General features: G+C 24.6%; 2 protein-coding genes across 4 annotated transcripts; one reads left to right on the forward strand and one right to left on the reverse strand.

Annotated features, from left to right (window-relative positions):
* Positions 1-1,759: 1,759 nt before the first annotated feature.
* LOC113553915 (isocitrate dehydrogenase [NAD] subunit beta, mitochondrial) lies at positions 1,760-3,906 on the reverse strand. Its single transcript, XM_026957494.1, has 9 exons — positions 3,729-3,906; positions 3,537-3,587; positions 3,402-3,470; positions 3,123-3,341; positions 2,833-3,039; positions 2,608-2,772; positions 2,288-2,497; positions 2,074-2,229; positions 1,760-1,948 (listed from the first exon to the last, which is right to left on the reverse strand). Exons 1-9 carry the CDS (start codon positions 3,768-3,770, stop codon positions 1,874-1,876), a joined length of 1,194 nt encoding a protein of 397 aa, XP_026813295.1. The 5' UTR covers positions 3,771-3,906; the 3' UTR covers positions 1,760-1,873.
* Positions 3,907-4,003: 97 nt separating this feature from the next.
* LOC113553914 (NADPH-dependent diflavin oxidoreductase 1) lies at positions 4,004-8,501 on the forward strand. Of its 3 annotated transcripts, none has more exons than XM_026957491.1 (10): positions 4,004-4,153; positions 4,236-4,370; positions 4,566-4,748; positions 5,833-6,084; positions 6,157-6,295; positions 6,787-7,044; positions 7,104-7,358; positions 7,712-7,876; positions 7,959-8,185; positions 8,249-8,501. In XM_026957491.1, exons 2-10 carry the CDS (start codon positions 4,279-4,281, stop codon positions 8,457-8,459), a joined length of 1,782 nt encoding a protein of 593 aa, XP_026813292.1. In that variant the 5' UTR covers positions 4,004-4,153; positions 4,236-4,278; the 3' UTR covers positions 8,460-8,501. The 3 variants fall into 3 exon arrangements, with proteins under 3 accessions (XP_026813292.1, XP_026813293.1, XP_026813294.1); XM_026957492.1 differs by having other exon boundaries at positions 4,090-4,150; XM_026957493.1 differs by lacking the exons at positions 4,004-4,153; positions 4,236-4,370 and having other exon boundaries at positions 4,612-4,748; positions 5,919-6,084.
* The last annotated feature ends 3,160 nt before the right edge of the window (positions 8,502-11,661 follow it).

Raw genomic sequence — 11,661 nt, forward strand, 5'->3', positions numbered from 1 at the left:
GTTTTGGAATGAATAATTTTCAAATATATGTTTATAATGTTAATACACCATTGACCTATAATAATTTATTTTAATAGGTCAATGATATAAACATTGTATTTTTCTCAATAAATTACAAAACATTGTACCAAAGTACAAAGACGCAGGAATGCTTTTGTTTTAGTTTAACCCCAGTTGAAAGCGTTGAAGTAATAAACTATTAATAGATTTTTCAACAAAGTTTAGATTTAATTTAAAATTGATAGGGTAGGCAACAAATTCTTCGATACAAATTTAAGATGTTTTGTATAATTACATGATACGTATCGACTGACGACTACTAATAAATAAAAATAAATTTGGAACGTGATTGTGTATTTTTAAGCTTTCGTTTTTCTAGTAATACAGATTACTCTACTGAATGGGGTTTATTGTTAACAGTAAAAACACCTTACACATATTATAAACATTGAAAGGAGAATTTTATCTAATTTCATCTAATCGTAAGAAGCCTAATCTTTGATTTTATCCTATTTCAATAGTCCAATGTAATATTATGAATTTTATGTTTTTCAGATTCTGAGCGGTATAATTAAAATATTGATTTTACAATTATGTATGTTTTTTACTGTATATCATATGCAGTATATGTACACAAAAGTAGTCCTTAAAATGCCTTAATTATCAACTTTGAGGGTGGTTTTGGATAGCAAATTGGATTTAGAACTTTTAGATCGGAATTAAAAGTTGCTGTACTTTTTTCTTATATTCTAGATAAATAAGAATTTTTATGTCACTCCAATATTTGACAAAATTGATTTTGTTATTTTTAGTTTAACTCTAAACAGTCTAAACAAATTACCTTTGATACTTGCAATGTTCACTATATATTAATATTATCATTTTCGCTGTTTGATTATATTTTTGTAATTAAACTATCTAAAATTATTATTCGACCAATATAGATATTAAAAATTGTCTCAAAAATAACATAAGACAACCTTTAAAAACGTTTATTAAAACTAGCTAAACTATTGTAAATTATCCAAAAATTGCAATGTAGTATTTTCAAAAATATAAACAATTTATTTAACTTATATTTTATTTTTTTGTGAAAAGGAGGTATAGAATCTGTAATGTACCTATTCATTTTCAAAGACCTATAATAGCGACTAAACAATGAAAACATTTAAAAGTGATAGTTAAATAAGATTTTATTTAATACTAAAATACATCATTCTGTATACATTATAACAATATGTTAAATAATTTATGATAATAAAGTATAATTGGTATTTTGCTGATCAATTCTTATAATAAAAACAGATTAACTAATACTAATAATTACAGTGTAATAAATTGTGATTTATTATTTATTTATTTATTTAAATGAGACTATTCAGTATTCTTAAAGTTAAGCAATTAGGTTTCAATACAATAATATAATAATTTAATATTATTTTAAGTACAATTATTAACTGAAATTTTTTTTAATAAATATTTTTTCATATATCTAAAATATATTTTATAAAATTGTCTTAAAAGTATTTAAAACACAAAATTGTAGTGTAACTTTTAAATGTACTTTTAATAGTTCATAAAAAACTTTTCAAATAGTATTTTAATATGCGTTAGTCTAATTACAAAATTTTATATAAATATGTTTTTAAATATTAACTTTAATAAATAATAGTTAATGAAATTACAACATTAAAGGAAGTATTTAAGTTTTCGATAAAATTGTTATCTAGATTTACAATACATTTTTTAAAGTATGTAATCTATATCAATAATACTGTGTATAACTGATAAAAATAAGCTAAAATGAGAAATCAAATTATTATTACAAGAAAATTTAATGTTGAACTCACAAAAATAAGGTAATAATAATAATTTAAACAATAGCTTTTATAACTGCATCAGTAAATTCATGAGTACTGCTTGAACCACCTAAATCCCTCGTTCTTACCTAAAAGTTGTTAAAATTGTTTTTAAACTTTTAATTAAAATGTGATTAAAATTAAAATTTATATAATTAATACAATAATTACATTTTAGTTTAAATTACGAATACAGTATTTTAACGTTACTTACTTTTCCAGCAGCAAGTACTTCTCTAATGGCAGTTCGTATAGATTCACTATAATGTTGTAGATTAACATGTCTTAACATTTTAGATGCACACATCAACATTGCAGTTGGATTAGCAATATTTTTACCAACAGCAGTTTGGAATACGTGTCTTGCACCCTAAGAGTATTATTAAAAGTTAATAAAAATGCATTTACTAATTAAACATGATATTTACTGGTTCAAACACAGCACATTCAGGACTGAAAGATGAGCTAGCAACAACACCTGCTCCACCTACTAAACCGGCCGCCAAGTTATCTAATATGTTTCCATATAAATTGGGCATGACTAGAATATCAAACTGTTGAGGATTGGATACCATCTGCATAGTACAGTTATCAACAATCATAGCTTCAAAGTTGACACTGGGATATAGTCGTTTGATCTTAAAACAAGAAAACACAGTTAACTAAACAATACTTAATTTAAAAAATGTATTATTTTTTATTTTTTAGTATTTAAATAGTTTTTACATTTAATAGATTATCAACTCACCTCTGAACAACTTTTTAAAAACAAACCATCTCCAAGTTTCATAATGTTAGCTTTATGAACACATGTAACACGTTCACGATTATTTCTAATGGCATAATCAAAAGCAAATTTCGCTATTCTTTGAGATTTTGAAGCAGTAACAATTTTTAAACACTCAACTACACCCTAAAAATAATAAAATATTTAATACATAAATAATAAATGAACAAAAAATGTATTACTTACATCAACTGATTCATGTTCAAGGGCTGAATATTCTCCTTCCGTAAGTTCACGAATAATTACCATGTCTATATTTTTATGTCTAGAAGCAACTCCCGGCCATGAAACTACATGAACAACATTAGAATATAAATCTAAACCTTTCCTGAGTTTCATATGTAAATTTTGAAGTTCTCCAGAATAACTAACATCAGGACTCATTAATGCACCCTATATAATAAATTTAACTTGTATAACATTGACTATTTGAAAAAAAAAAATAAAAAAAACAAGAATGACAACATATTAATTACCATCAAACAAATTCTATTGCGATTGATTGATTTGATGACATCTTCAACTTGAGCACTGCTAGAATGTTGTACTTCTGAAAATAATATGGTTTCAAAATCAATAGGGGCTCCAATTGCTTTTAGTACAGTTTGAACAGAATTCATCAATTCAGGATAGACTCCATCACCAGGAATTAATGTGCATGTAATTCGTTCAGCTGGGATGTTAGAAAACTTATCCTGTAAAATAAATAATTTATGTAAAAAAACAAAATACAGATAAACAATTTATTTATTTACTTCATTTGGTTCACCAGAAGCAAATGCCCTAGCAATCGGTGATTTTATGCCAACAGTTTTAGCGGCGTCCTAGAAATGAGTACAAAATGATTTAATAAAAGTTGTAGTTATTCAAATATTAGAAATTAATTGTACCAATGATGACGGAGTGTGGAGACATTTATTTCCCAATGCATTTTGAGCTGACTGTACAAAAAAAATACATACATTATTAAAATATAATAATATGTGTTGGAAAAGTACTACGAATAAGTTACAGAATAAAACAAAAATATAAATATATATTACCATTACTACCTATTATAATTTACGCATTATCGTACTTACTCTGTTCATCAGTAGTTTCATTCCATTTTTAAGAATTGACATTTTGATAAAGTCAATTACTTACAGTTTACACAAAAAAATTTATTTCTACAATTTCGAAGAGTAAAAAACGTACACCTTCGGACCTAGGATTTATAGTTCGCAGTATCAAAGAAAAAGAATCGGTGATCGCTGCGTCCAATGAAATCACGGATTTTAATAATCATCATATTGGTGTCCGCTGTAATTGTACCGTATGTACAGCCTTTAGAGGGTAACAGCTGTAGATAAGATTTGTATTATCACAGAATAATAATACTGTAAAATTACTGTTATACTGGTTATATTTACAGGAAAGGATGAAAACATTAAACATTTATAAGGCATGAACCATTAGTCTTTGAACATAGTCAACATTTAACATTTATTTTTAATTTAGTTCGGTAGTTAGTAGATACATAATTTTTGACTATTTTACATTTATACTATAGTACTATTCGATACTTAAATAGTTCAATGTTTTCGCAGTAAGAAAAAAACGCAGTCTTGTGACTATAAAAATAAAAACATAATGGACAACGGTCGTCGTATTCTCATATTGTATGGTAGTCAAACTGGATGTGCCCAGGAAGTTGCTGAAAGGATCTGGAGAGAATCAAAATGGTATCTAAACTTTATATTAGTTCAAATAATTCAGAAAAAAAAATTAGGACACTTAAGCCTTTAATAATTAAATTAATATAGGAAATAAATTAATAAAACTAACTATATTCTTATTTTATTTGTACTTTTGATATCCACCTATCAATATAATAAATAAGTTTTAAAATTTAATTATATATTTTATTTTGTATTTAGGTTGCATTATAGTGGACCTGTTATTGCAATTGATGACTATCCCATTCATAAATTAATTTTTGAAAAAAAAATAATTTTTGTTTGTTCAACTACTGGACAAGGTGATCAACCAGATAATATGAAAACTACTTGGAAATTTCTATTAAGAAAAAATTTACCTTCTAATTCTTTAACTAATGTTGAGTAAGTAAACTTTCCCATTACTGAAGATTAAAGTTAACACGTTAAATACACACCTGTTTTTTAACGTATACTGCAATCCTAATGTTAGTTGTATGTATTTTAAAATAATATCTAATGAGTTTATACAGTTAGAATTTAAATTTCAGTAAGCAAGCAATATACAATATCAAATAAGGGCTAATTTACTGATAATATATAGAGGTAGGAATTTTTGTGATTTTATATATATTTTCACTTACTATTCGGCAGTAAGATGGTTATGATTCATATTATATTTAATTCAAGAGTAAATATTTTAGGTGTATAAAAATACAAATTTTTAGAATAAAGTTGTTTCTTACTTAATATATCTTATGTTTTAAGAAAATGAATTACTTATTTTTAATGACATAATAACATAGATCTAAGAACTTTAGACTCTAAAGTTTTGAGGAAGTCACACATGTTTATTTTCTTTGTCTTGCAAATGTACATGACAATTTTTTGTTCACAGTATTCTATTTTACTCTATTATTTTTAAAATTAAAGTAAATTGACCTATTATAAAACTTAAAAATAAGATTATTTTTTAGATTTCATAGATATTTTAATTATGAAACAAGTTATGAAAATTTTAAAACTTTTTTTTTTAATTTTAAATTATTGTAACTAGCTTTAAAATTATAATACAAATACCTACACCGTCTGACGCTGTATTTTAATCACCATTCAGAAGTCCAAGTGCTGCACCATATTCTTTTACCACTTATATCAAATGCTTTTCGTTAGCTTGGCGGAACTTCAGAATCACAACCAATTTAATAAAAAGACTGTAAATTAACTTGTGTTGTGATTTAACATAATAACATAACATTTAAACCATGAACATCAGAAATAGATCACAATGACCTGGCTTATCACAATACTGTGCCTGTGTCAGCATCCTCTTAAGAGAATATTATTTTGGCCTACTGTAATGTATATTGTATATAAAATGCCAACTGGCCACTGGCGTATGTGTGCAGTTAATGTGTTAAATAAAAGTATTATTGTATAAACAATTTACTATTATATTTTATTGAATATCATTTTACAAATACTGTAGGTTTGCTGTTTTGGGTTTGGGAGATAGCTCATATATAAAATTCAATCATGTTGCTAAAAAACTATATAGAAGACTTTTACAATTAGGAGGAAGACCAATATGTGATATTGGGTTAGCTGATGACCAACATGATATTGGAGCATTTGCTGTTATTGATCCATGGATAGATAATTTATGGAATGTATTAATTGAAAAACATCCGCTTACAGATGGATTAACGCCTATTGACCGCAATTCATTACCACCACCAAAGTAAATTATAAAATGAGTCAATAGCATATTTTAAACTTTCAACGTTTGCAACTAACAAACAATTATATTTAGGTGGAATGTACAATGTTTAAATTCAAATATTTCTACCCATACAAATGACAAGTTGCCCAATAACAATCACTTAAAACCAAATTCAACAATAGTCACTTGTTTATCAAACACAAGAACAACAGCTGAAAATCATTTTCAAGTAATTTGTTTTTTATGCATTATACATAAAAATAAGTAGTATACTTGAAAATAATATTTATTGGGAGTATTTGACATTTTAATTAAAAATAATTGATTTTTGCTGAATGAGAAACACTACCATAGATATTAACCCTTATTATAAAATATCAGTGTGACAATTATAATATATTTACTTGATTTTTATTGATACTTTATGAATTATAATAGTTATTTAAACTTTAAAGTTCAAATTAAATTATTCATGTTTTCTGATGTCAGCCTTTTAGGCTGTTGCTTACTACTTATTTATTTTATATAGTAGTTTAGTACCATTGATTATAAATAATATTAAATTTATAATCAATTGTAGTTTTATAGTACACCTGACCAAAATTATATATTTAGGTAAATCAATACGTATTACTCTTCTCAACACATGCTTACTAATTATAATTAATTTATCAACAAAAACAAATAATAATTATTAAATTTATTTAATCATTTTTTTAGGATGTACGACTGTTAAAATTTGAGTATTCAGAAAACAGCATTAATTATTCGCCTGGAGATGTTTTAATGGTTCGTCCAGTTAACTCCGAGACATCGGTGAACAAGTTTTTTCAATTGCTTAATGATAACAAGAATATAAAACTAAATCCTGCCACAATACTGAATATAACACAATGTAGTGATGATATGCCTATACCTTATAATTTGAGTAAACAATTTACGTTATATCAATGTGCTAAATACTATTGGGATTTAAATGTAAATATTATTCAGTTCTTATGATATATATATTTTTGATAATAAATACAATTATCTAGATTATACCAAATAGGTATACGTTTCAATTGCTGTCATACTTCACGGACAGTAAATTAGAAAAAGAAAAGCTGAAGGAATTCACCACTCCTGAAGGACAAGAAGAACTATATAGTTATTGTAATCGCCCAAGAAGAACTATCCTAGAAGTATTGGCTGATTTTCCTCATGCAACAGCTAATTTAACTTTAGAATACCTTTTTGAAATTTTTTCTCCAATACGCCCAAGAGCCTTTTCAATTGCATCAGCACCATCTGTGAGTTTTTATTTACTAATAAATTAATAAATACATAGCATTATGATAAACTTTAATATAAATAAGATTAAATTTATGATCAACTGAACTATATGCTTCCAGATATTATTTTTACTATGAAATAGTTTGTGTTTAAAAATACAGATTATGCTCCAGGCTCCTTTCCAAAAGAGAACACATATATTAAAATATACTATATATAATACAACAATATAATTTGTAATTAAACTATTAGTTGCATTCCTTTAAATTTTAAAACCATGGTTCAATTTATCATAATATTTAGTTAATTTTGAATATACATTTTATAAAATTATTTAGTTTTAATTATTTACTAATTGTTTTTCTTTTAGGTACATATAAATGAAATACATTTACTTGTTGCTGTTGTTAAATATAAGACAAAATTGCTGGCTAAACGAATTGGCTTGTGTTCTACATGGCTTGCTAGTTTGAACATTGGTGATAAAATCCCAGTTTGGATTCAGAAAGGAACTTTTCAGTTTCCATATAGTCAAGTAAATATTTAACTAATAAAATATAAATTAGTTTAGACAAAATTAAGTAATATTGTGGTATTTCTAAATCTTTTATTTTTAGTCATGTAATGTTATAATGATTGGACCGGGTACTGGTGTAGCACCATTTCGAAGTTTTGTGCATGAAGCTGTAGCTAAGAAATGTGGCAATGCAAAAACATTACATTTATATTTTGGTGCTAGAAATAAATTGGGTGATTTCCATTGTGTTAATGATTGGGAAAAATTAGTGTCAGATAAAAAACTGTCATTGTATACTGCATTTTCAAGAGATCAAGATCATAAAATGTAATTTTTAAATATTTTTTTATTTTTATTTCATCAAATAAGTACATTTATTTGTTTTTGCAGTTATGTACAGCACATTTTAGAACAAAATGAAGAAGAATTATTTAAATTACTTTCTAGTAAAGAATGTTATGTATTTGTTGCTGGAAATGCAAAAGACATGCCAACTGCAGTTAAAAATGTATTTATAAATATACTTACAAAAAACAAACATTTAAATACTATAGATATGATGGAAACTAAAGGATTTTATCAAACTGAAACTTGGAGTTGATATTTTTATTTTACACCATACATATATCAAATATAATATAAGTACAACGTAATATTTATTATTATATTAATTAAAATAAATAATATGTATTGTATACAATAATATACAATTTAATAAAGATTCATTAATTTACTGAATACAATATCTTATTTGATTAGATGGTTAATTCATTATTAATTACTTATTGTCAAATAATGAATCCTGATCATATGACAATGTGAACTTTAAATATTAATCTAAATATAACACATTTTTGTTGTTATATATTTTTTTATTTTATGTTAAGACTAATGTATAGATTGTATGGTTAAAAAACAAAAATCTATCCAATTTAAATATTTTATAAAGGGTCGCTTTTAGGTGGCTTTTTTTTTCATGTATATCCATGATATATGATATTGTATATTAAAAAAAAAAAAAATTATAAAGATGTCATATCTGTGTGTATTGTTATCAACTTCCTAATGCATAACATAACATTTAGATAATAATATTATCTAGCACCTAATATTTTTTTTTTAAATTTTGTAAAGCAATTTACCTATGTAATCATTTCAATATAATTTTAAATTTCTATTATTATTTATTAGACTAAATTTAATTTTAATGTTATAAATATTTTTTAACGATTAAATTTCAATTGAATTTTTGGACCTTAACCTCCCTTTTGAGAATGTTGTTAAATACATTATATTATGAATGTTTGATATAAGTGGTTTAATTTGGTTTCATATATGTTTTCAGGTGTCTAGATAATTGCACTAAATCATATTAAATATTTTAAAACTAATACTAAATTGGAAAATTATTAAATTAGCATTACCAAATAATTTAATGTAAAAATATATAGACTTATTATAAAGAATATATAAATTAAATCTTTTAATAATAGAAGGGGTTTATAAATAAATCAAGTGCTTAAAGTTTTACCCGTTTACTACAAATACATAGCTTACTTTCAATGTATGCTAGTATCATGCCTGAGAATACCTTTATGACATATAAAATACTTTATATTGATGAGTAATGTCTTTAGTGATACCTATTAATAATTAACACATTGATAAAGTTTAATGTTTCACATTGGCATGTAGCTAGTATAAATTGCATACACTGTTAAAATTGTGTAAATATTTAGTTGAGTCAATTGATTTAAAAACATGGAATTCTAAATATCTTTTAGTATATTTTACTAAAGATATAATTGAAAGTTAATAATTTAGTATGATAAATTATAACACCATATTGTAAAAACTGGTTATAATATTAATGGATTAATAGTATAGTTATATTAACTATATGGTTATATAAATATAATATATAATCATATCAGTATATTATGTATTATAATAATTTATATTATAAAAAACAACAATAAGACAATATGTCTTATACTCGAGGTGCATGTTTATTCAATGTTCACGTGTTTACATTAAATAAGCACAGTGAACAGTTATTTGATTATAACTCAATAGTATTTAGATATAAGCATCATACGTACTTGTTAGTCATTTCCTAAACTCGTGTGTCCTTATCAAATTATCTATGGTTATATAATTAAATCGTGGCATAACGACCACTATAGGGTTTTTAGTTTGTTACTATGTTATACACATATAAAACTTATATTTACGGCTTCATACGAAAGCTCCGTTAAACATGTTCACCCTGCCCCTTTTGGGCTTTTTCTTCTTTAAAATATCTTTATTTGAAGACCATGTTTTAAAATTCTTGACATTTTTTACTACTTAAGGAGTATCACATGAAGAAACAAATTTCTATTTTTTAAATGACAAACCTCCTTCATTTTTTAACAGCAAATTATTTAGCGGATACTTTTTCCGAAAATGTAGATGTTTATTAAATATACCTAAATTAAAATTCAAACGAATGGTAATTATTGCATTATAACTAAGAATAATAGGTCTATTAGGTATTTAGGTAATAAGGTCCATAATAATTAATAATTAATTTGAAAGATATATAGGAGTTATGGTTATTTGAACATTTGAATAATTTATATTACTCTATCAATATTAATAATTATAAAAATGGCCCAAGTATAATACTGTTATTCGGAAAAAAAAGCCCTCAAGTAAAATCCTCGTACAAAATCTGTGTGTCCCAAAACTCCGGTATCTTCCTTGACCCTTGTTATAACCATACTAGTTACTACCATAACAAATCATGCTGTTTTTTTCTACAGTAATTAGTAAGTCAATTCTCATTAAATATGTATATTTTTTTTAACACTCTACAACGTGATATATTCCCAATAAAACTTCACTTTTTAACAAATCTAGATATTTGTTTAAATTTATTTAAATATTACTTATTTTATTGTGTAACTTTATATATTCATAGAATATTTTGTTTTATGATTAATATGATCTATTTATAACCTACGTGTTATTATTATTCGGATTCCAATAAATAAAGAAATATGATGTAAAAGTACAAAAATATTATTATATTAAATTTCTTTAAAGCACGACAATATATTATGTTAATATAAATAATAAACAAAATCAATAATATAGAGCATAATTATATTGGCAAGGGGCTTTTTTTCTTAGATTCGTATAATCAATTTAAGATTTGATATTGTATCTATTTTATGTTTTTGTAAAACTATTTTTAAGGACTTTTATCCTTAAGATTAATGTTTTAAAAATTGAAAAACAGCTGTTTGAATTTTGAATCAGGTTAATCAATATTAAATAATAAAATATATCAATTAAATAATATACAATAAAAAGGGGGGTTTCATTTGAAAAACAGAAGATTGCATCACCAAAAAGTTTAAGGATTTGAAAATAAGATTTTTAACTATATTTAAAACTTCAAAGAATCAGAATTTGAATAAAATCATTTTTGAATAAAAAAAATGGGGGTCATTATGTTTGGTGAATCACTGTATACGTGTATAGCATACAGTGATTTTTTGATAGTGAATTGAGCAACATTTCTGAAAATATAAGGAGTTTTTAAATTTTTAATTTTTAATAATTAAATATATAAATATTTTGTAAGAATTTACCATAATTGATAGAAATTCGATCGAGAATAATATGTAAACTTGGTTAGGTATTATAGCAGGGTAATACAAAATGTCAATCCGTAGGTAGAAATTCCAAAGGTACCTAATCTATCAATGTTAAACACAACCAGTATTAATAATTTACGAAAGTTGTTTATGTTA

The sequence above is a fragment of the Rhopalosiphum maidis genome, chromosome 2 (assembly GCF_003676215.2).
Source record: "Rhopalosiphum maidis isolate BTI-1 chromosome 2, ASM367621v3, whole genome shotgun sequence".
In the NCBI taxonomy this organism is placed as follows: Eukaryota; Metazoa; Arthropoda; class Insecta; order Hemiptera; family Aphididae; genus Rhopalosiphum; species Rhopalosiphum maidis.

Coding starts and splice junctions, on each gene's coding strand:
- LOC113553915 (XM_026957494.1), bottom strand. CDS start 3,770: ATGTCAATTCTTAAAAATGGAATGAAACTACTGATGAACAGA. Junction 3,040..3,122: donor GCAATAGAATTTGTTTGATG/GTAATTAATATG, acceptor TTTATTATATAG/GGTGCATTAATGAGTCCTGA. Junction 2,230..2,287: donor AATGTGCTGTGTTTGAACCA/GTAAATATCATG, acceptor TAATACTCTTAG/GGTGCAAGACACGTATTCCA.
- LOC113553914 (XM_026957491.1), top strand. CDS start 4,279: ATGGACAACGGTCGTCGTATTCTCATATTGTATGGTAGTCAAACTGGA. Junction 4,749..5,832: donor AATTCTTTAACTAATGTTGA/GTAAGTAAACTT, acceptor CAAATACTGTAG/GTTTGCTGTTTTGGGTTTGG. Junction 7,877..7,958: donor TTCAGTTTCCATATAGTCAA/GTAAATATTTAA, acceptor TTTTATTTTTAG/TCATGTAATGTTATAATGAT.